At 47.1% G+C, this 24,514-nt stretch overlaps 1 protein-coding gene and 2 long non-coding RNA genes across 4 annotated transcripts in view; 2 read left to right on the forward strand and 1 right to left on the reverse strand.

Moving 5' to 3' along the window:
* The window catches only part of LOC112546247 (uncharacterized), a 29,564-nt gene extending 28,958 nt beyond the window's left edge, over positions 1-606 (reverse strand). Inside the window, exon 1 of the long non-coding RNA XR_012901879.2 lies at positions 218-606. This is a non-coding gene — a long non-coding RNA (uncharacterized LOC112546247). The remainder of the gene's footprint in view (positions 1-217) is intronic.
* A 12-nt stretch (positions 607-618) lies between these two features.
* On the forward strand, positions 619-3,644 carry LOC149525374 (uncharacterized). The gene is made up of 3 exons (XR_016348930.1): positions 619-884; positions 1,031-1,668; positions 2,471-3,644. It is a non-coding gene; the product is annotated as an uncharacterized LOC149525374 (long non-coding RNA).
* A 6,518-nt stretch (positions 3,645-10,162) lies between these two features.
* Positions 10,163-24,514, forward strand: part of HERPUD2 (HERPUD family member 2) — a 34,418-nt gene continuing 20,066 nt past the window's right edge. The window contains exons 1-2 of one of the 2 annotated variants that reach the window (XM_075921753.2): positions 10,163-10,318; positions 10,501-10,846. In XM_075921753.2, coding sequence (XP_075777868.1) covers positions 10,700-10,846 — 147 coding nt within the window. In that variant the 5' untranslated portion in view covers positions 10,163-10,318; positions 10,501-10,699. The remainder of the gene's footprint in view (positions 10,319-10,500; positions 10,847-24,514) is intronic. The other variant, XM_075921752.2, reaches the window with a different exon arrangement.

Genomic DNA, 24,514 nt, shown 5'->3' on the forward strand with positions numbered 1-24,514 from the left:
CAGGAACTGGAGCTGCCCAGGGAGCCTGCAGTAGCTGGACAAGCAGCCCAATCAGGATGAGTGGGGAGAGGGCGAGGTAGGGTTGCCTGCTGGGGCAGCCTGTCAGCAGTGGATGACAAGCGTGGGGGTTGGTGGCAGACCACCAAATTCTGGTGGCAGACCAGCAAATTCTCGGGACTGGTCAGGTCCCAATGACGGTGGAGTAGAGAGGTCCAACCTGTATTTGACTGTTGGTGCTGCTTCTCTGGATTATTGTATTTGTGCAGTCCCTGATTCTCTTTAATCTTCAAATTCTTCTCAAATACATGCTCGATAATGCGGGGATCAATTATTGGTCTGTAATTCATTTGAGAGCACTTTATTCTGATCAGTCAGTGTGCCAAAGGGGCTGGCTACGGGCAGAACATCAGACTTGCAGGAGAGGGGTGAGTGGGGCCATGACATCACAAGGGTTTGTTGCAGGACTTCACCCTATTGGTGGGGAAGATAGTGACCTTACAAAGACACCTTGACATCTGCCAGGCAGGACAGAGGTGCAAGGTGGGGGCAACCTGAGAGACACCCCATTTATAGCTTTGTGAAAGGCTGTCCCAAAGAGGGGGCTGGACTTGCTCTGAGACTGATCCCTGCTGGTGGTGTCCTGGGCCATCCTTTGGGACATCTGCTGAGACTTCTCAGCCTCCCACTTCAGAGTATCGACGCTGATTGACCAAGCAAGGGGCTATTGACAGGGAGGAGAAGTTTCCCCAATTTCCCAACTGTGACCCTGACTATCCCTTCCTTTGCAGGTTCTGCACAAGGCCTTGTCTGACCTCAAGCATGCCAGGCTGGGGAACCTACTGGCAGAGGACACAGACACAGACAGTCTCCAAAACATCTTAGAAGTGAGCATGATTAGAAGAGGCAGGGGGCAGTTTTACCTTAGTGCTGGGGAGAATGGAAATCCATTTTCCAGTCTGTCCTTCTAGGCTGCACCCCAGTGAGCCTTCCTTGGTCAGGACAGTGCTATGTTTGGCCTTTCCTCCTCCAGGGACAGAGGAGGGAGATGGAACTTCAAGTCAGGGTCTGGCTGGCAGTGAGAACCTCAAACTCCCTACCCCCTCGCCAACATCCCCAACTTCTGCCATGAAATCCAGGAGATATCACAGATTCCTTCCTAGAAAATCAGGTGGGCCCAAAGGGAATCAGCTCTTTTCTCCTATCAATACTGAGAGATGGTGTGGTGAAAGAATTGTCCTCACAGTCGCTCACTTCCTCGGACCAAGAGCTTTCGAGCCAGTGACAGGCAATGGAATCTGTCTCCATCCTGATGAGTCAGAAGTACAGAAAGGATGGAACCAATCTAGATACTGAACATTGTCTAGAGAGACAAAGACAAATGGTGACAATCTTCTTCTCAAACACCATGATCAGTGAACCAGGTATTCCACCCTGAGCACAATGTTTCAGCCTCAGGTATGGAGGTGAGCTTGTTTGCATAGCATATGCATCTGTCTACTGATCCTGACCTGCCTTCTTCCCCCATAATGAATGTATCAACTTCTGCCCTCAGGTCCAGTGCGTCCCAGGAGAGAGCCAAGGCCATAAAGAACAGCAGAGCTCTGTTCTGATTCACCATCCCCTCCCTGAATTTGAAGTAAATGACCTCTGACACCAGTCCTTGAACAGGTAGGCTCCTATAGGCTGTAGGACCTGCAGCTACTGGGGCTCTGGGTTGGGAGTGTTCCCCTTAGAAAGGCAGAGTCAGAGCAGGGAATGAGATACACCTGAGTCAAGTTCATCTTCTCCAGGGTCAGTGCAAATCCTGAGACTTTAAAGGGACCAGCCAGATTTGTGCCTAGCCTTGAGTCCCTTCTTGTCCTAGGCTATGTCTAGACTGCAGGCTTCTTTCGAAAGAGGCTCTTTCGAAAGCATCTTTGGAAAGAGCCTCTTTCAAAAGATCGCGTCTAGACTGCAGGTGGATCTTTCGAAAGAGAAATCCGCTTTTTCGAAAGAGAGCACCCAGAGAGTCTGGATGCTCTCTTTCGAAGACGGCCTCTTTACATTGAAGAACGCCTTCCTTCGAAAGAGGAACTTTCGAAGGAAGGCGTTCTTCCTCGTGAAACGAGGTTTACCGCCATCGAAAGAAAAGCCGCGTTCTTTCGAAATAATTTCGAAAGAACGCGGCTTGAGTCTGGACGCAGGGGAAGTTTTTTCAGGAAAAGGCTACTTTTCCCGAAAAAAACCCTGAGTCTGGACACGGCGCTAGAGAACTGGGAGTGCAAGTCTTCATGGAAGGCTCTGCCCACATCCCTTTGCTCCAGGATCCCTTTGGGGCAGAAGGAGCTGATGGTCTAACTCTAGCTAGTTCCTCTCTCTGCAGAAGATGCTGGGGGCAGGGAGACTTGGGGGAGGAAGATTCCTGGTCCAGGGGAGATTGGGAGTTGACAGTAGAATGCTGATGGAGCCCCCTCTTCTTCCCTTCCATTAGAACTCAGCACAGTTCCCCTCGCTAGAGAACTTGGTGGCTCCATCAGTGACCCAGCCAAGGACACTGGCTGCCTGGCCAGGGAGGGGCTTTGCTGGTTCTACAAACTGCTGTTATATCTGAGGTAAAGAAACCCAGTTGAGAAGTGGAGCCCAATAGAAAAGTGACACTGACAGAAGCCAGACAACATGATCCATGAAGAAATGGTCCAGCTCCCATCTGAGACAGTCCCCCACCGAGTAATGGGAGCCCTGTTGAAACTCACCAAGTCCTCTGAGACTGGCCCCAGCTGGAGGATGAGTCTGTCTCTCTCCTTCTCTTCCTACTCCATTCAGGATCAAACCTCGCTCCCTTCCCCCATCCACAGCACCAAGGATACTCCACCCACTGTAAGGAACACTTCTGTTATGTGGGGCCAGAGATGCAACCCAATTGGGAAGGGAAGAATACATCCACCAAAACCAGACAGAGAAATCTGACAACGAGAAGCTGCTAAGGAACAGCTGTCATAGAGAAATGGAGGGAATAGAGACAGGAGCTGGTCCTACAGTGGGGTGGTGAAGTGTCTGGTACTCAGGGCTGGCCTTACCATCAGCTGAACTGAGGTGGCCACCTTAGGTGCCAGACTGTGGAGGGGGTGCCACTAGGACCCAAAGTGTAGAAAATTGTGTCTGCTGCTAGTGCAAACGTGTTCTCTCTGCTCTAGATGCATAGAGATGGTGGAATGCTGTGCTGGAGGATGGAGACCTTTCAAAGTTTTGGCCCAAGCAAGCGGGAATGGGGGCATCATTTGAGCTCCCTGCCTCAGGTGCCAAAATGTTGTGGGCCGACCCTGCTGGTACTGGAGGTCACTAAAGAAGAATACTAGTGCATCCCAGGGTGTCAGTTGACATTAGTCCTCCCTGATTCTTGGGGGGCATCTGTAGCCAGACACAAACCCCATCTTGTCGTCCCCCCCCCAGAGAGCAAGAGAAAGGCAGTCAGCCTTTGATGCCCTGGGAACACAGGTGTGGTGCCTTTCCCTGACTCTACCATAAACAGAAACCAGACAGTAAATGGGCTAGCTGACGACTGGGAGGCCTCCCGTTGCCGTGATGGCTAGTATCAGTAATTGACACGCCTGCACTATCTCAGGAGAGGAATCTTCGCCCATCACGTACCAGAGGTGCCCATTGTCTGCATTTTCCCAGGTGTGAATTATGCTTTGCACCCTTCGTGGGAAACTTGGCATTCAAAGCCATTTTTCCTAATTGGCCACTTGAGACCAGGAAGAAGCCTACGTGACCCAAGGGGTATAAAGAGGGGTTTAGTAGCCCACCCCCTTTGCGCTCCAATCACCTACACCTGCTGGCAGGTATTGATTGTCTCCCGAGGTCCGTGGAACGCCCAACCTAACCCTACTTCTTCCCGAGGGATTGAGAGAAAGACGCTGGCCACACCAAGTCTGGAACGCAGGAGTGAGAATTGTACCGGCAATGTGTTTTCTTTATGTGTACACTTTAATTGTCACTCTGTTGTAAGTTTAGTTACTTTATTATAGTTTTCTTAAGTCAAGCTGCTTCATTTCTATTGTAAACTGCCTTTGGTAAGGTGATTTAGCTATAAACTTTGGGAATAAGTGGGGTGCCCTCATTCACTTATAAATATATATATACTGAACCAAGTTTCTTTATTTCTTTTCTTTCTTTCTCATAAATAAGCCAGTGCGTGTCAAGCTTCTGACTTGAACCCGTGCTGCTGTACCCAAACCGAACACAAACAAAAGAACTTCAGCCGGTCAAAAGGGACAGGTATAGGAAGAGCTTGGGCGTTTTGGATCATGTCGCTTCCAGGGGACAGATCCGTTGGGGCACCTCTCAGTCTCCCCAGGCTGCCCGCTGCGAAGGGATTTCTGTATCCTAGCAGCTAAAATCTGAGGTGTAATAAGCTCTTCCTATAAACTCGGGGCATCTGAGAGCCTGTTGGCTGCCCTCTGCGCCGGGACCCCGGTCCTAGCAGTAAAGTCACAGACGTTAAACTATTTTTCGGGGCGCCCTCCAGCCTCCTAGGCTGCCCACTGCAACAAGACTTTGCGTCTCAGCAGTTGAAGACTTGGGTGTAACACACACGCACACACTGCCCTGACCATTTCGGCTGACAGCATCCAAGTCTCTTCTGACATGCCCTATTTCTTCTGCGACTGGCATACATCAGGATTGTGGTGATGCACCAGCTCCACTCCATCTGATACTATCACCTGATGCCTGCAGCTCTGTGCATTTTAGATTGCCTCTGATAGGATGTAGAATCCCACACTGGGTCAGGAGGGCTTAGAAAGCAGGCCTGGGCCATTGGGATCCTGCCCCACTGTCCCTGCAGAACCTGCTGCAGTTGGAAGAAGAGTTTCAAAGGGAGCCTGTCATGGGGTGTATGTTCCTGCACACTAGCTCAGAAACCAAAGAGTAGGTGTCAGGCACTACCAGCCATGGATGATTGACAGGCTAACAGCATCTGGGAGGCTCAAAGAGCTGGGAAGAAGACAGGCAGAGGCTCCTAAAGAGGAGTGAGCAGTCAGGAGAAAGGAAGGAGACTGCTAGAGAGTGATCCAGGGGCAATACCCCAGAAAGGTGTAAAGTAGCCAACAGACTAAATCCCATGATAGACTTGAGAACAGAGTGAATTTCCATGGACATGAGAAGTGGACTGGCTGTCAGAACCAGACGGCTCCAAAAAGGGAGAAACAACAGAGAACGAGGGACTGAGCAGGGGGGAAGCTGAAGAAGGGTGCAGAAAGAGGGATGTGGCCATATGCCCAGTGGAAGAAGAGGGACCCAGGCTTCCATGCTAACCACCCATTTCATGAAGGAGACCCAAACCCATTTTTCTTCCTTTGGGAAGGAGGAAAGGGTAGAGACATAAGCCTTGAGCCATTCACAGGAATCAGAGGGGGTCTGCAAAGCCTTTTTTTGGTGGGGAAATTGGACTGTACATTTTGTGGAACTCCACTGATGAACTGGCCAGAGGACCAAGGCCTCAGATCCTCATCGCTGAGCGTGGTTGATCCCACACCTTCTCTTATCCCTATTGGAGCTGTTATATGGGAGGCACTGGGAGCCCCACAGGATCTTAGATCTCCTCTACCAGGCCTGGGAAAAGCCAGGCCCAAGAACAACCAGAACAATGTGGTACAATACGTGTTCCACAGACAGAAAACTTGGAGCCCCTGCAGGTTTGTTGCGAGAAAAGGTGCTGTAATCTTGTAACCAGGAACAGGCTGACAACAATGGACCTGCAAGTGAAAATTTAACCGGTGAGAGGGTTTGTTGTTGCTGCCCATTTGGATGTCAAAACTGCTGGCCAAGTGGCAAGGATCATTTACAGTCAGAAATAAATAGGGCAAGGGCAGGTGATGGTGTAATCCACCATCCAGAGAAGAGAAACAAGGCAGAGGCTATACCACTGAAGACTTCAAAAAGACCAAGAGGGCCTCTGTATAATGCCTTTTTCACCAGAACCTGATCTTGGGCTGCCAGCACTCTTAATCCACAATGCTGGAAAGAAAAGAAACAGCAAATAAAATGAATTGCAGACATCCCTTGGTGTCTGTAGCATTGCTAGAACATTCCAATGGAGACTATCATCAAGTGCAGATCACTATGGAGAAAAAGGTTCATGAGAATTTGACTAGGGCCCTATCAATTTCTTGACAGTGAAAAATTGTATCACAGATTATGAAATCTACCCTTCACTGTGAAATCTGATATCCCCATGCTGATAGGAACCTGGGGCACCCAGCTGCTATTCTGGTGAGGAGGAGAGTTGTCCTTCCCCCTACATGGCTACTCTCGGTGAGGCGATCAGCGCCAACTTGAGAGGTAGTGCAGGAATGAGGGTGGAACCTACGTTAACCCTGACCTAAAAGTAGGATAGAAGTGAAGGTGGCATTCTTGGGACCCACTCCCCACAACAACTCCTCTCACTATATGCAGTCTTATTTTGGGTCAGGATCCACAGCATGAAATTTCCAATGTAAACATCTGAAATTGATCAATTTCACAACCTCTAGCCATGAACTTGATGAGAATGTATGGCAAATTTGGTAGGGCTGTATCCATGACCTGTTTAGTGGAAGTTGTGGGAAACAGTCTGCTAGAAACTTTTGGCTGTGTTGGACCTTAAGTTTATTTGGGACTCCCCAAGTGTCTTTCTGAAACTGGGGCTCCCAATCTAAAAGAGGGTTGCAAGGCTAGTGTATGGGGTTCATAAATAAGGTCATTATCTGTCTAGTTTTTCCCAGACATGAACTCTTTTTTGGTCCTCAAATCTTCCTCTGGGCAGATTTTTGAAATATTACAAAATGTTTGTGACTTTTTCCTGGTCTTCCAAGCTGGGTGGCTGTAGAGCAATGGCCACTGTGTAGGTACCCAGTTTGGATGGCAGTGCCACTGCCAGCAGCATCACAGAAGGAAGGGTGGCATAGGATGGTATTGTCACCTTTCCTTATGCACTGCTACTTCTGGTGGAGCTGCCTTCTGAGCTGGGTGGCCTTCTGATCAATGGCCTTTGGTGAGGTGCCCAGCTTGGATGGCAGCACTGCTACTAGCAGCAGCACAGAAGGAAGGGTGGTGTGGCATAGTATTACCACCCTTATTTCTGCAGTGCTGCTAGTGGTATCTCTACCTTCCAAGCTGGGTGTCCAGAGAAAACAAGAGTTCAGCTTTGAAGTCAGTGCCATCACCAGCAGCAGCGCAGAAGGAAGTACAGAAAGCTGTGGTATTGCCACTGTTCTTTCTAAGCTGCTGCTGGCAGTGGCAATGTTTTCCAGGCTGGGTGGTTGAGAGCAGCTGCCAATCTAGCCACCCAACTCTGAAGGCAAGGAAGTATCATGGACATTTGTTCATATTTCCAAAGTCCACCTGAACAGAGATCTGAGGACTAAAGAAGAGATTATAGCCAGGAAAATCTTATGGCGACCCTACTACCAACTTTTCTGCACTCGTCACTCCCTTTTGAGGTAGGAGAGCCTGAGAGAGGCTGCAATAGGGGAATCCTCTACAATCCTGAGGTCCATTATGGTCAGTAGTTCTTGGCAGACCCTTTCTCACAACTTCCATGGAAGTGGTTGTAGATTCTCAGGGAAGTTTTTCATATTTCAAATATCTGTCTGGATTGAGAGTGGAAGACAAAAAAGGAGGCCATGTCCAGGAAAACCCAAACACATGGTACACCTGTCAAACATCAGTATCCCTTGCATTAAAAGAAACCTGTTATTTACCCAGAAACAAAAATATTGTGCTCATGCCACTTGTATCAGCCAGAATGTATACAACCTTCTGCTATTTCTGTGTCTCCTGCTGCCTCCCCCTTAATTTCCTGGAAAAGCAAAAGATGCTACGTCAATGCAAAATTCTTCATCCTGGGAGCACAGCCAACCTCAGGTGGACCAACACATGGAGCCAAATAAAAAATATCACGAGACTGGCTTAAAATAATGAGATTTAAAAAAAAAATTGTTTGGGGTTTTTATGTGTCTTTGTTTTCTGACTCTTGAGGACATATTCAGGTCACATTTTCAGCCTTTTGTGTGCAAACCTGAGGTCTCAAAACACTTTTTACATGAAAGCTGAGAGTGTGTTTACGTTACAGAGCCTCTGACATAGCTATGCCAGCATAGCTCCCTAGCTTAGATGTAGCCAACATGCACAGTAAGTTTTTCTATTGGCATAACAATACCACCTCCCCAAATAAAGCCCCCTTCGATTCACAGTTTCGGTAGTAATGCCTGCCAGTTAGAGCAGTGATCATCAGCTATCAGGATTCAGAGACATGGGTCAGAGCTGTGATAGGAGTCCAAGAGCAAGGTAAAAGGCAGGTCTCATTGACTCAGATTTTAAGGGCAGAAGGGACCACCATGATCACCTGGACTGACTTCCTGCATATTGCAGGTCACCGAACCTCATCCATCAACCCCTGTAATAGACCCACAGTCTCTGACAGAGCTACTGAAGTCCTGAAATCATGATTTAAAGATGTTAAGTTATGGAAAATCCACCATTTATACTAGTTGAAACCAGAAAGTGACCCATGCTGCAGATGAAGGCAATATTGTCCACTCCCTCCCCCAGATCTCTGCATATCTGACCCATTGAAAATTCCTTATCAACCCCAAACATGGGGCTAGTCAGATCATTAATATTTTGGCAAAACCCACCAGCCAAACACCTGGGAAAGAAGAAGTGAGTTTTGCTTACAAAAGCTCATGATTTTTGGTTAGCCTCTAAATTACCACAGGACTAATCATTTCAGAATGCATTTGAGGTGTTTCTCCCTCCTTTTTGTATTTTCAGTGCTCCTCTTGAAAAACATTTCCAGTTAGGTACCAGGAAACAAAGGAAAGGAAGTTCAGTGCTGTTTTTTCCTAACTAGGCTGAACTTCTTTTGTTATCCTTTGTGCTTGATGACTGTTGAAATGCAATTTAGGCAGAGCATGCATTCCTTTGTTTAAGACAGACCTGTTTGCCAAGCTCAATTTGGAACATGTGCTAATAACACCTGTAGAGGAGTGGACTTCTATAACTTTGACGTACACAAGAGTCATACATTTTATTAGGAAAATAATGGCCTGCAAATTGTAAGTTTTCAAATAACACCTCAGAAGGCACACTTTGCACAATAGGGGGTTGGGTGCAGGCACGGAAACATTGTCACACGCTGACAAGCAGAACTCTTTAGCTGTATTTGAACAAGGCTCCCTTTACTATCGTCTTGAAGTCATTTTGTTCAGTGGTATACTGACAATGAGGTTTTGCTGACAACCCACATCCTGTGTCACAAGCCATGTCTGTCTGAGCAAAATGTGAGTGCGGGTATAACTACATCCATATAGTCACAAGTCTGTAACCCATTAAAGCAGACGTTCTGCAAGAAGAAAAGTAAGATTCCAACCTGCATAATAGGGACTCTGGGGTATGTTACTTGGTCATATTAGCATAACCTACCCATTGTGCCTCAAAGAAATTTGCATTGACATAATAATTAGGTAGTGATAGAAATGTAGCCTTGTTAGTCTGGGGTAGCTGAAGCAAAATGCAGGACAACGTAGCACTTTAAAGACTAACAAGATGGTTTATTAGAAGATGAGCTTTCTGAGGAAGTGGGTCTGGCCCACGAAAGCTCATCATCTAATAAACCATCTTGTTAGTCTTTAAAGTGCTACATTGTCCTGCATTTTGCTTCAATAATTAGGTAGACATAATGGTGTTGGTGCACACGTCTCTAGGGCTCCCAGAGCGGCAGTCTGCTCCCCTCGCATACTCTGTGGCGTGTGATGCTTTTACTATAGTTAGGTGCAGGGCGATAGCACCTGGGAGCAGGGCACTAAGCCGAAGATCAACCCCTTATTGCAGCGAGGAGGAGGAGAGCGAGCGGGGAGGGGGCGGGCTTTTCTCTCACCCCCGCATCCCAGAGAAGAGAGACTAAAGCTCCAGGGAAGGTGCCCCGCCGCCGCCTCGCTGCAGGGGGCGCCCTTCTCCTTGGGTGTCCCAGCAGGGCTGGCGCGGCCGCCGCCCAGCGAGGGAGGGAGGCCGGCGGGGGGAGGGGCGGGAGTGTGGCTGTGGAGCCGGGGGAAGGCGGGGCTAGCGCACTGCAGCGGGCGCTCTGCGCGGGGGGGGGGGGGAGGGAGGAAGCGCGCATGCTCAGCTCGCCGCCGCTTCCTCGCTCTCTCTCTCCCAGCGCCCCCTGGCGCCGCGCACGGGCAGCCGCAGGCGGAGGGAGGCGAGCCACTTCCGGTCTCCATTTTACGCCAGCGGAACGGCTCCGGCACCGGCTGGGCTGAGGCGCCGCCGGGTTTCCGGGAGCGCGCGGGCGGGCCAGGTACGGACCCTCCTGCCGCGTGGGGGTGACCAGACCTCGCCCGGGGGCCGGGCCCTGAGTCACTGACCCCCCCCCCCCCCCGCTCGGGGCGGCGGCGGGGCCCTGCCGGGGGCGGCCCTTGTTGCGTGGGGGGGGGGGCCGGTGTGTGACGCCTCTAACCCGCCGCTCTCCCCTCTCCGCAGGCGGGCACCGCCCTGGCGCGGCTCGGCGGGGTCCCGCCTCCCCCCTCCGCCCGACCGGTGCTGTAGGGGCGGCTCCCAGCGGGACCGCGGCGATGGGCGCCCGAAGCCTCCCCGTGACAGTCGCCGCCGGGCACTGAGCCTCTTGCCCGAGCTCCCGTGGCTTCGCCCCTCGCCGAGAGCGCGAGTCCGTGCGAGCAGCATGGAGCAAAGCCTGGTGGATCACCCGGTGACCCTCATCATCAAAGCGCCCAACCAGAAATACACCGATCAGACCATCAGCTGCTTCCTGGACTGGACCGTGGGCAAGCTGAAAACTCACCTCTCCAAAGTCTACCCCAGTAAGCCGGTAAGTCGCTGCCTGGCCTCGCAGCAGCCGGCACAGGACCATGCTGCCTGCTCCGGATTTATTGCTTTTGTATTGCACCAACTCCTGGGGACTGGGATCGGGGCCCTATTGTCCTTGGTGCGGTACAAATACAAAAAGTCCCTGCACTGAGCCATTGGCAAAACAAGTAAAGTTTTCACTTGCCTTTTTATGTTTTGGGGAAAGAGGCAGCATAATCAGTGTCTTCCTCCTTTTGCATGGTCTAAGGAGTGCAACACAGTTGGCTGGAAGGGTGTAATTATTTCAATAAATAGTGTATTAATAGTTTACTACTGTGCTAAGCAACTAAAATTGGGAATCTATAGGTTATCTGGAGCAGTAGTAGATGCTTTTGACTAAAGTTCTGTAAATAGAAGGCCTCAGGGCTTTGGGTTTTTTTGTGGGGTGGGGGGAGGGAAGAGTGCTTACATTCGTATAAGATATAGTACAATCATGAATGGGATGGGCTGCAGGAATGCTTAAACAATGTTTAGACAGTACTTAATAAGAGAATAATGGCCAAACTATTCTCTTCTCTCCCCCCCCCCCCCCACCTTGGTTTAGAATCAGCTCTTCCTAATATTGAAGGCCATTTCTGTGTTCTTAATTCATGCAAATACTTTTGATTGATCTGACCTGTTTCCCATTTTTACTAACACGAAACATTATTGCTGGCTTCTGAAAAAAATTTGTAACTTCCAGATTGAAATAACTTGGAACTTTGTTAGTTACCATTTGGCACATTAAAAGAACTGTAGCAGCTATGAAGCTAAGGAAAAGAAATTGGTTGAAATACATTAAGTGCATTCTTAATACATCCAAAGTAATTGTTACTTGCTATTAATTTCCATTTAAAATGTGCAGGAAGTAGTGTATTTGATTCTGAGGCACATTGAAAGATGAGTTGATTACACTGTTAAATATTTACCTGGGGGGGCAGTACAGGATATTAAAGGGCTCATTTTTTGTAGTGGAGAAAGGCCTAAGAACTGGACAGATTCAAAGTAGAAATAAGGCACTTTTTTTTAAATGAGGAGGATGAACTGTGGGAACAAACTAGAAAGGGAAGTGGTGGATTCTCCAAATCTTGATTTCTGATCAAGATGCTTTAGCAAACACAAGTTAAAGGAGTCAGTATTGGGAAGCTGGGTGAAACTTCAGGGCCTGTATAAGAGGTCAGATTAGATCAGTGGTCTCTAACCTTTTTACACCCAAGATCACTTTTTAATTGTCCAAACAACCTAAGATCTACTGCCCCATCCTTCCCCCAAGACACCACTCCTTCCTTGAAGCCCCGCCCTCTCTATTCTCCTCCTCTCCATCACTTGCTATCCTCAGCCCTTATACACTCTACACTGCTGCTTTTTTTTTATTCTTCTTCTGTAGGAAGAGGTTTTTCCAACATTTGGCCTGTCTAGACTGGACCAATTGTCAGAAAAAACCCTTCTTTCAGAAGCCCCGTGGAACGAGGAATACAGGGGTTACCGAAAGAGCATGTTTGCTCTTCCACTAAAAAAAGCAGAAGAACAAACGCATCCCTGAACGCAAGTGTTTTTCCAGGATATCTCTGGAATGCTGGAAACACTCCTGCAGTCTAGCTGTACTCTCACTACCTTGAGACAGGATATGTGGGCTCTGGGGTGGGAATGAGGGATTTGGGTGTGGGAAGGAGTGAGTGGTGTAAGCTCTGGGAGGACATTTGGATGCAGAAGGAAGTGGAGAAGGGGACACTGGCTTGGGGAGGGGGCTCCAGTCTGGGGAGTGTTGGGGTCAGATGGAGAGTTGGGGTACTATAAGCCACAGGCTTGTGGATGTGAGGTTGCAGGAATTTGGGTTAGGGTATCTCAGGGGTTCAGGGTAGGGTGTTCCAGTGTATGATAGGCTCAGATCTAGGGGGAATGGGGGGTGCAAGAGTGTTATGATGCTGCAGCCAGATGGGGACGTGGCCTCAACTGGGGACTTGTTGGCCCGGCTTCATTTTTAAATAACATACTATGTCAAACACACAAAGTTTCTGCATTGTCTTTATTTATGAGAAGGGCAGGGAACCTGTTTTGAATCAGGATCACTGATCCACAGAAAAGTCAGTTGGGGCCACACAAGTGAGATGCAACCCCCCCCCCCCCCCCCAGCCTCACTAATGTGGCCGCAACTGTGCTGGTGGGAGCAGGGGACATGGTACTGGGGAAGGGTGCCGGGAGGGGGGGGGGGGGGGGGGGCAGGAGACAGAGTGCCGGAGGGGGGCTGGCAGGAGACAGAGTTTTGCAGCAGGGGACAGGGTGCCAGTGGGGACAGGGATCTGCATCAGGGGACAGGGTGTTGCTGGGGGCAGGGACAGGGAGTCCCCCGCACCCACCTCCTGCTGGGACTCCTCCAGGGACAACTCCCCCTCTCCCCTGCATAGGAGGGAAAGCCCGGGTGCACACCTCCTTTGGGGACGATGACTCCCCTCCCCCCCTCAGAGGAGGGAAAGACCCAGTGAGCACCTCCTCTGGGGACTCACCCCTTCCCCCTTCGCCCCGCAAGTTCCCAGCACACCACAGACCTGGGGGAGTGGAGCAGCCAGCGCACTTCCAGAGCCCCTGGAAGTGGCGCACAGCTACCGGACTTCCATCCACTCCACAGGAAGCTGGTGCTACCTCCACTGTTGCTGGAGGTAGGTAGTGGGGTTTCTTTGGTATGGGGGGAAAACGGAGGAGGGGAGCCCCAAACATTTCGCGATTGACCTGTCGAGCCTTTGAGATCGACCAGTCGATTGTGATCAATGGGTTGGTGATCACGGGATTAGACGGTCTGATGGTCCTTTCACAGAGTTTTAAAGCAAAGAATCTATGAAACTTGTATAGATTGCAAGTTCTCCAAGGCACAGGCGGTTTTATTTTATCTTGTAACAGTAGCACAATGGGGGTGTAAGTCTGGTTGTCACATCTAGGTACTGGGGAAAGAATAAAACACAGGATGAGTTTGTATTGCAAATGGGTAGCATAGAGCTAATGTAAAAAAATGGTCAGCCACTTTACCAGTCTTCTTTGAAAAAGTGTAATTTACGATTCTGCATTAGGAGTAAAATTATTGTAGTTTCCTGTTTGAAAGTTTGAAAGATTATATTGTAACTGATAAAGCTACACTGAAATCCATTGGAGTAAATATCCTCAGGGCAAGACTTGTGAATCAGTGTTCCACCAAGATTTTGAGGCCCGCCCACCTTGTCAGCAGAGCCCGTCAGTAGCTGTTCCGGGCTGGGGCCATGTGGCGTGCAGCTGGCCCGCCACCACGCAGCCCTGGCCGTAGCTTCAGCCCGTCCCCCAGGGCTGGAGCTGTGGGCCGCCTGGAGGGCAGGGGCTTCTCTAACGACCCTGGCTGGAGCTATGTTGTAGGTAGCTGACAGCAGCAGCTGCTCCTCCAGTGGTCTTGGCTGGGGCCAGAGCTGGAGCCGCGTTGCAAGCGGACGTTGGCCTTGGAGAGAAAAAGCTGCAGGCAGTGGCAGCAGCAGAGCCCAGGAGCTGGAGCTATGGGGCAGTGTGGGTTCATCTCCTCCAGAAACATCCTGGTCTTACTCAACCTCATCTTCTGAGTTGGTGGGTGGGCAAGGCCAGGGCTGGCCCTCTCCTTCCACGGTGGGTTGAGGGGCGCAGTGTCTGCAGTGGGTCTGAAAAGCTCCGGGGGGGGGGCGTGTCTTGGCTGCAGGGGTGGGGGGCTTCAGAGATGGGGGGCTGGCACTGTATAGCTGGGGGTGGGGGATTTCTATTTGCCTGATCAGGTCGGATGCGACCAGCATTGCACCCTCATCTAGACTGTGCCTTGCCCAGTCTAGATGAGGAGCTGTCTGGAGGGTGAATAATGCTGGTGCTGCTCACGCTGCCTTCCAGCTTTACATCCTGCCACAGAGCAGAAGGGCTGGAAACACTCTTCTGCTTTAGGTCGCTTCTGTCTTAACCTGATGTGAATCCTACACCTTTCCAATTTGGGGGCACAACATGTTAGTAAATGCAGGTTAATATGATAGGTGGGCTGCAGGGTTATTGGGACCTTAGAAGAAAAGTACTCCAGATAGCAGTTTCCCAATTATGAAGTTCTTGTGGCCTTTTTCAGATCTCTATGCTGTTTGTGGTCATCTAATGTCTGGCCAACTAGCGAGGAACTATATAAAAATAATTGATTGTTGGGTGGAGGTGGGAATGCTAATTTTATTTAAAATCGTATTAATGTTATAAACAAAGCAATGATATTCCCTTTTATTGTAGTCCCAGTATAACCAATCATACACTACCATAACTAAAACATGTGGACAGGAAGAAAAAAGCTTATCTGGATTAGTAGAACAGTAGATGTCTCTCTGTAAACCATTTTTTTCAACGTAGGCAGTGAGACTACATTAACGCAAAACCCCATTTCATCTTGGCTATATCAATACAGCATAGCTAAGTAAAAAAAGTCCAATTTACAAATGATACATTAGTGCATTTAAAGTGCAGTCTTTCCAGTTTGATGGTACTGGGAGTATAGGCATGCAAGACTGTTGCCCCAGCTGTTCAAAAATCTTAGACTCTGGACGGGGAAGGGATTAAGGATTTTAAAATGTGGTTAATTGACTAGTTGATGGAATTTCCATCAACTAGTTGAGGCATTTCTGCATTCCTCCTTTGAAATGTACAAGAGCCCCAGCAGGCTTATGCATTTCAAAGGAGAAACACAGAACTCCACCTACAGTCTGGGGCCAATGGGAAGTCCTGCTGACTCTGGACTGCAGCTGGTTCCTGCTTTGAAATGCACAAGAGTCTCCAGCGGGCGCTCTTGTGCATTTCAAAGCCATGGAGCCCGGGGTCTGCAGCGATTTCAATGGGCAGCCGTGAAGCCCCAGCTGACCCCAGGCTTCCCACGGTATTTCCCAGAACCTGGGATCATCTGGGGAGTCCCCAGCTGACCCTGGGTTCCTGTGAAGTGCTGCACAGAATCCAAGGTGAACCCCTGGCTGTCTGGTGGCTGAGATTTTAGGGTGCACCTACTTCATTTTCTAGCTTTCCTCTCCCACTATGAGGACTACAAATACAATTTCTTTTAAAAGGTAAAAGCAGATATTGTGATGCAAACTCTAGTTTCCAGTGAGGCTTTAAGAAAAGTAATGCAAGTCCTATAATAAAAATCACAAAAGGTGGTAAGACTGGAATAGAGGGAATGGACAATACAGCCTGGGTCTCACCATATTTATTAAAAACTGTTCTATACCAGGGCTGGCTGACCATTTATGAAGGAAAACTGGACCGTTGACAAAACAAACCTTTTCCATGAAAACTGTTTACTTTCCTTTAAACATTTTTTTTTTTACAAGTAGGATTTTCCCCCACTGAAATGTTCAGCATTTTTTGTCGAGCTCTACTTGTTATCCATGAACAAACTAGAGTAAAAGTCTCTTGTATGTTACTACCTGCTAATTTTCCTTTAGCTCTATTTTTCATAACTGTAGGAGTGAGTTTTAGGCAGCATGGAATGTGATACAGTTCTTATTGATGAAGGAACATCCAAGAGGAAAGAAAGCAGCACAACATCACAGCAGAGATGTAGGTAACAATCAGAATCCCTCATATTATAATAGGTTCACCATTCAGTAAAAATGCACCGCTGCCCTGGCCCCAGACAAGCCGCAATGCAGCCCCGGCTCGAACTTCAGCAGCCACCATCTCTGTAGCTATTGCAAAGTACTGTTAACAGTTAATTTGTTGCAGGTGAAGCATGCCACCCTGGATGTTAAAGATTAGTTGACTAGTTGATTTCCCCTCCCTTGCTGCCTCTATCAGATAGACGCAGCAAAGAGGGGGGGAAGGGAGTACTTCAATAGGCAGTGCTGCACAGCTGAGCCGAGGATCACCTGTGCAGTGCTGCCTCTTTGAAATGCCAAGGCTGTGTTTCAAAGCAGCAGCACTGCCTGGAGGCCAGGGTCGGCTGGGGAGTCCACCACTAACCCCGGGCTCCATGAATGTGCTTATGCTTTGAAACGCACAAGAGCCCCCGCTGTGAACTCTTATACATTTCAAAGCTGGCATGCCCATGTGCAGCCTGGGGTCAGCGGGACTTCCTGCACCCCAGTCCATTATCCCGTATGCCCTTCTGCACTGAGCCTCAATCCTACCTCGACCCATTGCAGTTTATATGCAGGCTCCCCAGGAGTAGGGCTGACATCCCTTGCTGGCCCTCATCCTGGGGGTGCTTTGCTGCAGACTCTGCAATATAAATCTCATTTAAGCTTTATACTGCAGCACGTGTAACTGCTAGGATTTTTAGTTGTTACATGGTTAAATTTTTAAACAATTTTTTACACCTCTAGTTGTCACGAGTAAAAGTATTTTTAAAAAACTCGTTAAAAATACATGCAGAATGGATCTAATATGGAAAATATAAGTGCAAGCAAACCATGATGTCATTTATCTAATTGAGTCCTTTTTAACGTGTCATAAAAAAGAACGTTGAAGAATTAGAGAGGTTGCAGAGGTGCAAATCAAAAAATAGGGGTATTAAAATTTTTCATTTTAATGAAAGGACTGGAGGGGACAAAAGAAAGGACATAAGCGTGTAAAATAATGAATGCTATAGAGAAGGTGAATTTGGATTTCCAATTTGTTGTTATGAATCAAAGGAAATGGGGGCATTCAGTGAAACTGAAATGTGGCAGATTCAAAACAGATGAAATACTCTTCCCCCTCTCCCAGTGCATTATTAGACAGTGAAAGGACTGGAGGGGACAATATCCATCACCACAGGATATTCTTGAGGCAAAAAAACTTGGACAGATTCTAGGAAGGATTAGACATTTATATAGCTAGCAAGACAATCCAAAGTTATTGTTGTTAACCAAATGTAATCGCAAGTGTTACTTTTTAATGAGCAGGTCTGTATACTTAAAAAAAAAAAAAAAAAAAAGTTTGTCCTGTTTAGCATTATGACCTTTGAGGTGAGCCTTCTGGGATCTTTAATAATCGTGGTATCTTGTGATACTGCTTTTGTCTGTCTCCAGAGAACTTTTAAATCTTGTAGGAAGTACAAAAATATGGTCTCTTGTACAATATTTGCTCAGTAAACTCTCCCTGTAATGGCTCTGCTTTTCTGGAGAAGTAGAAAACTGAGGATGTAACATCTAGTGAAGTTCTTATAGCAAACGCTTTTTCTTTCAGCTCTTTTCAAAACAATGTTAATTGAATAGGAGGAGCCAAAGCCAGGGGCATTGTAAGCATGGAAAGTAAAACTAGTAACTAACAAATTATGAATGTTCTCTTAAAAAAATAGTCCTAGCAGTGAAATGTGGAAAGAACATAGTGTGCTGCAATACAGAAAAAGTTGCTTGCAATTGCCAATAACATGTTAGGCAATAAAATTTACTGTTAGTAACGTAAATTGGACTCTACAATGTGAGGAGGGCACTGAGGAGTTGTTTTGTTACTGTTTTTCTTCTAAGTATCACTAGGAAAAAACAAGTTTTGTGCATTTGTGTAATGTTTTCCACCAATATCCCCTGCAGTAAACTTTGCCTTCTCTGTCACAGCTGGGTTTTTTTATTTTCAGGCAGCTTGTATTTGATATGTAGCTATTACTTCTAATGCAGAAGTGGGGAGTCTTTGAGGCTTGGGGGCCATTGACCCACAGAAAAATCAGTTGGGGGCTGCACACAAGTGAGACACAAAACAAACAAAAAACCCAAACCCTCACTGATGTGGCTCCCAACTGAAAAGAAGAGATACACTCCCCACATTCTCCTCACACACCAGAGCCTAGTGCCCAGGGGCCCAGGCCGGTAGATTTGTGTGCTCCAGCCCTGGAGCCACAGCAGGGGATGGGCTGGAGTACCAGCATGGACTCTCCAATGCTGTGGGTGGGAGTGGAGGGGTGGAAAGAGCTCTGAGCCTCAGGGGTTGGATCCAGGCAAGATGTGGTGTCCAGGCCTTAGGTTTCCCACCCCTGAATGTGACTGGTGAATGTGGTACAGAAATTGGAGTTGGAAGGAAACTTTTTTTTTAAGTAATTGGGCACAACTGTACACGATGGCATATTTTCTGATTCTTTGCCCAGTGTTTTAATTGCTTGTGGTACTGGGGCTTTTCCCAGGAAAAAAAAATCTGTACCAGTGTAGTGTCTGGGATACAGATTGCTAAATTACAGGGGAGTCTATAAAAGGTGGTTGCCAAAAATAATTCACCAAAAAAGTATATTGCCTTCTATTGCATGGTGACGTATCAAGATGGTCTCAAAGGCTCTTGCATTAGAAATCTGGACTTCACCAAGATCTTCGTGGTTGAATAATGACTTTTATGAGACCGTATACTTAGATGAATATGGGGGGCAGGAGGGGAAGAGATGAATGCAGAATTTTTAGCAATGGGTACACAAGGGAAATTTTCAAAACAAATTCGCCACCGATAACAGGTTCTAGTTGAACAAATGTTAACACTAGTCTAAATGGGCGGTGCATAGTTTATATCCAATTGCTGCCATCTTGTCAGCTAGACCTACTCTATATTGAGTTAGATATGCTGAAAGACTTGGCCAGTTGTAATCTTTACTACACCAGGATTTTTAATGTTTTGTGCTCATTTGAGTGAAGTTAGCAAAAGTGGGAACCTTTTTTTCTTTTCTTTTTAAAGTCCCCACAGTTGTTAAGGCTTCAAGGCCCATAGAATCATAGAATACTAGGACTGGAAGGGACCTTGAGAGGTAATCGAGTCCAGTCCCCCGCCCTCATGGCAGGACCAAATACTGTCTAGACCAGGGGTCTCCAAACTTTTCAGCCCGAGGGCCGCATTAACTATCAAACAGCAGTTCGGGGCCCGACTACACACTTGAGGTCCAAATAAAAAACAAAACATGGATGTTGTTTTTAATTATTTATTTAATATTATTTTATTCAGTTATTATTTAATAACACATTCATACACTACACATGAACACCTGTATTAGTGTGAATGGTGAAATTGTTTCCTGGATGCCAAAATAGCAGACATTTCTGGCTTTAGATTTGTTGTCCCTAACATCAACAGTGACCTGAGATTATCATCGGACAAGTTTGTTCTCAAATTGTTCTTCACGTATTTCATTCTTGAAAATGTTTGTTCACACAGGTATGTTGTTCCAAAGATTGAAAGGTACCTTGATGCAAAAGTTTTGACATTAGGAAAGTCTTCCTTGGGCAAAAACTGGTAAAAACCCACCAGTCCTATTTTGAACTTGTCCCTAAGGAGGTCATTTGCTTGCAACTCAATGACTTCCAGCTGCAGTTCATCTGGGCAGCTGGCCACATCTGCTTCAAATGGGTTTTGAAACAATCTCACTTCTTCTGCCTTTGAATCCAAAAAGGTCTCCACGGGCCGGATGAGAAGGCCTCGCGGGCCGCATCCGGCCCCCGGGCCATAGTTTGGAGACCCCTGGTCTAGACCATCCCTGATAGACATTTATCTAACCTACTCTTAAATATCTCCAGATATGGAGATTCCACAACCTCCCTGGGCAATTTATTCCAGTGTTTAACCACCCTGACAGGAATTTTTTCCTAATGTCCAACCTAAATCTCTCTTACTGCAGTTTAAGCCCATTGCTTCTTGTTCTATCCTCAGAGGCCAAGATGAACAAGTTTTCTCCCTCCTCCTTATGACTCCCTTTTAAATATCTGAAAACTATCATGTCCCCCTATAATATTCTCTTTTCTAAACTAAACAAATCCAGTTCCTTCAGTCTTCCCTTATAGGTCATGTTCTGTAGACCTTTAATCATTCTCGTTGCTCTTCTCTGGACCCTGTCCAGTTTCTCCACATCTTTCTTGAAATGCGGTACCCAGAACTGGACACAATACTCCAACTGAGGCCTAACCAGCGCAGAGTAGAGTGGAAGAATGACTTCTCGTGTTTTGCTCACAACACACCGGTTAACGCATCCCAGAATCATGTTTGCTTTTTTTGCAACAGCATCACGCTGCTGACTCATTCAACTTGTGGTCTACTATAACCCCTAGATCCCTTTCTGCCGTATACCTTCCCAGACAGTTGCTTCCCATTCTGTATGTATGAAACTGATTGTTCCTTCCTAAGTGGAGCACTTTGCATTTGTCTTTATTAAACTTCATCCTATTTATCTCAGACCATTTCTCCAAATTGTCCAGGTCACTTTGAATGATGGTCCTATCCTCCAGATTAGTTGCAACCCCTCCCCGTTTGGTGGTATCTGCAAACTTGATAAGTGTACTTTCTATACCAATATCTAAATCGTTGATGAAGATATTGAACAGAGCCGGTCCCAAAACAGACCCCTGCGGAATCCCACTTGTTATGCCTTTCCAGCAGGTTTGTGAACCATTAATAACTATTCTCTGAGTATGGTTATCCAGGCAGTTATGCACTCACCTTATAGTAGCCCCATTTAAGTTGTATTTACCTAGTTTATTGATAAGAATATCATGCAAGACTGTATCAGATGCCTTACTAAAGTCTAGGTATACCACATCCACCGCCTCTCCCTTATCCACAAGACTCTCTATCCTATCAAAGAAAGCTATCAGATTGGTTTGACATGATTTGTTCTTTACAAATCCATGCTGGCTGTTCCCTATCTCCTTGCCACTTTCCAAGTGTTTACAGATGATTTCCTTAATTACTTGATCCATTATCTTCCTTGGCACAGAAGTTAAACTAACTGGTCTGTAGTTTCCTGGGTTGTTCTTATTTCCCTTTTTATAAATGGGTACTATGTTTGCCCTTTTTCAGTCTTCTGGAATCTCTCCTGTCTCCCATGATTTTCCAGAGATGATAGCTAGAGTCTCAGATACCTCCTCAGCTCCTTGAGTATTCTAGGATGCATTTCATCATGCCCTGGTGACTTGCAGGCATCTAACTTTTCTAGGTGATTTTTGACTTGTACTTTTTTAATTTTACCTTCTAAAACTACCCCCCCTGCCGCTAGCATTCACTATGTTAGGCATTCCTACAGACGTCTCGGTGAAGGCCGAAACAAAGAAGTCATTGAGCATCTCTGCCATTTCCAAGTTTCCTATTACTCTTTCTCCTTCCTCACTGACCAGTGGGCCTACCCTCTCCTTGGTCTTCCTCTTGCTTCTAATGTATTTATAAAAAGTCGTCTTGTTTCCCTTTATTCCCGTAGCTAGTTTGAGCTCATTCTGTGCCCTTTCCTTTCTAATCTTGCCCCTGCATTCCTGTGCTGTTTGCCTATATTCATCCTTTGTAATTTGTCCTACTTTCCATTTTTTATAGGACTCCTTTTTTATTTTTAGATCATGCAGGATCTCGTGGTTAAGCCAAGGCAGTCTTTTGCCATATTTTCTATTTTTCCGACACATTGGAATAGCTTGCTTTTGGGCCCTTAACAATGTCCCTTTGAAAAACTGCCAACTCTCCTCAGTTGTTTTTCCCCTCAGTTTCGATTCCCATAGGACCTTACCTATCAGCTCTCTGAGCTTACCAAAATCTGCCTTCCTGAAATCCATTGTCTCTATTTTGCTGTTCTCCCTTCTATCCTTCCTTAGAATTGTGAACTCTATGATTTCATGATCACTTTCACCCAAGCTGCCTTTCACTTTCAAATTCTCAACCAGTTCCTCCCTATTTGTTAGGATCAAATCTAGAACAGCTTCCCCCTTGGTAGCTTTTTCAACCTTCTGAAGTAAAAAGTTGTCTCCAGTGCAGTCCAAGAACTTATTGGATAGTCTGTGCCCCGCAGGGTTATTTTCCCAACATATATCTGGATAGTTGAAGTCCCCCATCACCACCAAATCTTGGGCTTTGGATGATTTTGTTAGTTTTAAAAAAAAGCCTCATCCGCTTCTTCCACCTGGGTAGGTAGGTGGCCTATAGTAGACTCCTAGCATGACATCACCTTTGTTTTTTATCCCTTTTAGCCTAACCCAGAGACTCTCAACACTTCCATCTCCTATGTCCATCTCCACCTCACTCCAAGTGTGTTCATTTTAATGTATAAGGCAACACCTCCTCCCTTTTTTCCCTGTCCTTCCTGAGCAAGCTGTACCCTTTTATACAAACATTCCAATCATGTGTGTGATCCCACCAAGTTGCTGTGATGCCAACAATGTCATAATTGTACTTATTTATTAGCACTTCCAGTTCTTCCTGCTTATTTCCCATACTTCTCACATTTGTATATAGACATCTAAGATCCTGATTTGACCTTGCCTCCCAGTTTTGCCCTGACCCTCCTTTCTCTCTGCCATTGTAGCCCACGCTCCCTCCCATTTCCGACCCATCTCCCAGGTCTTCACTAACCTGTGGGCTTTGCTCACCTGTCCCTGTCGAACCTAGTTTAAAGCCCTTCTCACTAGGTTAGCGATTCTGTGTCCAAATAGGGTCTTCCCCCTCCTTGAAAGGTGGACGCCGTCCCTGCTTAGCAGTCCTTCCATGGTTAAGTCAGCTATCTAAACTACAAAAACGGTTTGGGGTGTAATGGGTATTCTGAAAGTTTTAATACTACAGTAAACTTTCAATAATCCGGCACCTTTAGGACCCAGGGTGTACTGGATTATCAGATATGCCGGAGTACTGGAAGGGGGTCCGGGGGGTGGCGAGGAACTGCGCAGTCTGGGAGAGGGCGCCGCTTCGGGACCAACCCGGCAGCACTCCAGCTGCTCTGCCCCAGGGCTTCCCCAAGTCCACCGCTGCTGAAACTGACCAGTGACAGACTTGGGGAAGCCAGGGGCAGAGCAGCTCCAATTGTCCGGCTGGCCGGAGAACTTCCGGGTTCCAGACTATCAGGAGCGCTGGACCACTGGATGCCGGGCAATTGGAGTTTTACTGTACTTGTATTTTGCTTTTTGAAAGTAGAATCATATTGTGAACTTTTATCAAGGCAATGACATGGTTAAGTAATTCATTTCAGTTTGATCCTACCAGAAAAATAAGACCAGAGAGTTTTTTTCCTGCATAAAATGCTTGATACCAGTGGTAACATGAAAATCACATTGGGAGCTGCAGTAGTATAAATTGATTTAACATATACTTTGCAACTATAGTGTGAACTTCAAATTAGCATCCCTTTACCCTGAGATGGGAAGAATGGTAGCCACGGTTCAGTTTATATAGTGTTGTCATGTGGCACAGTTAATATCCTACAAATAATCAGAGATCATTCAGTAAAGGAAGTGAGGGCTTGATCATTAACAAATGTAAAGTGTAGGGATTTAAATGTTAAGTGCTAGGGGCTGGAACAGCTCCCCACCTGCTCCTGGCAGGGGGTTGCTCCAGCCCCTTGAGGCCCACTACTGGCAGAAGCTGTCTTTGGCCTACCAGAGCAGCCCCTGCCCATGGCAGACCTCGCCTCATCGCCACAGCTTACATGCTAGCTCCTTGGGAGCGGGCTGAAGAGCTTGCAGCGAAGCCTCCTCATGTGTGGGGCCAGCAGGGACTGTCAGCGCCACTCCTGAGGAGGCTTTGCTGTGGGCTCTGCAATGTAACTTTACCCTTCAATGTTTGAAACCGTCTTTGCCAACAGATTAGCCATAAAAAGCAGAACCAAAGTTATGTGCTTTGCAGTTCATCTTAAAATAGAGGGAGCTGTCTGTACACATTCTCTGCTACAAATATGGACTTTATGGAAAATTCTTGCTATTATCGAAAAATAAAGTAAAAGCGGAAAAGGAGTATGACTAAA

The sequence above is a fragment of the Pelodiscus sinensis genome, chromosome 2 (genome assembly GCF_052426305.1).
Source record: "Pelodiscus sinensis isolate ZL-2025 chromosome 2, ASM5242630v1, whole genome shotgun sequence".
In the NCBI taxonomy this organism is placed as follows: Eukaryota; Metazoa; Chordata; order Testudines; family Trionychidae; genus Pelodiscus; species Pelodiscus sinensis.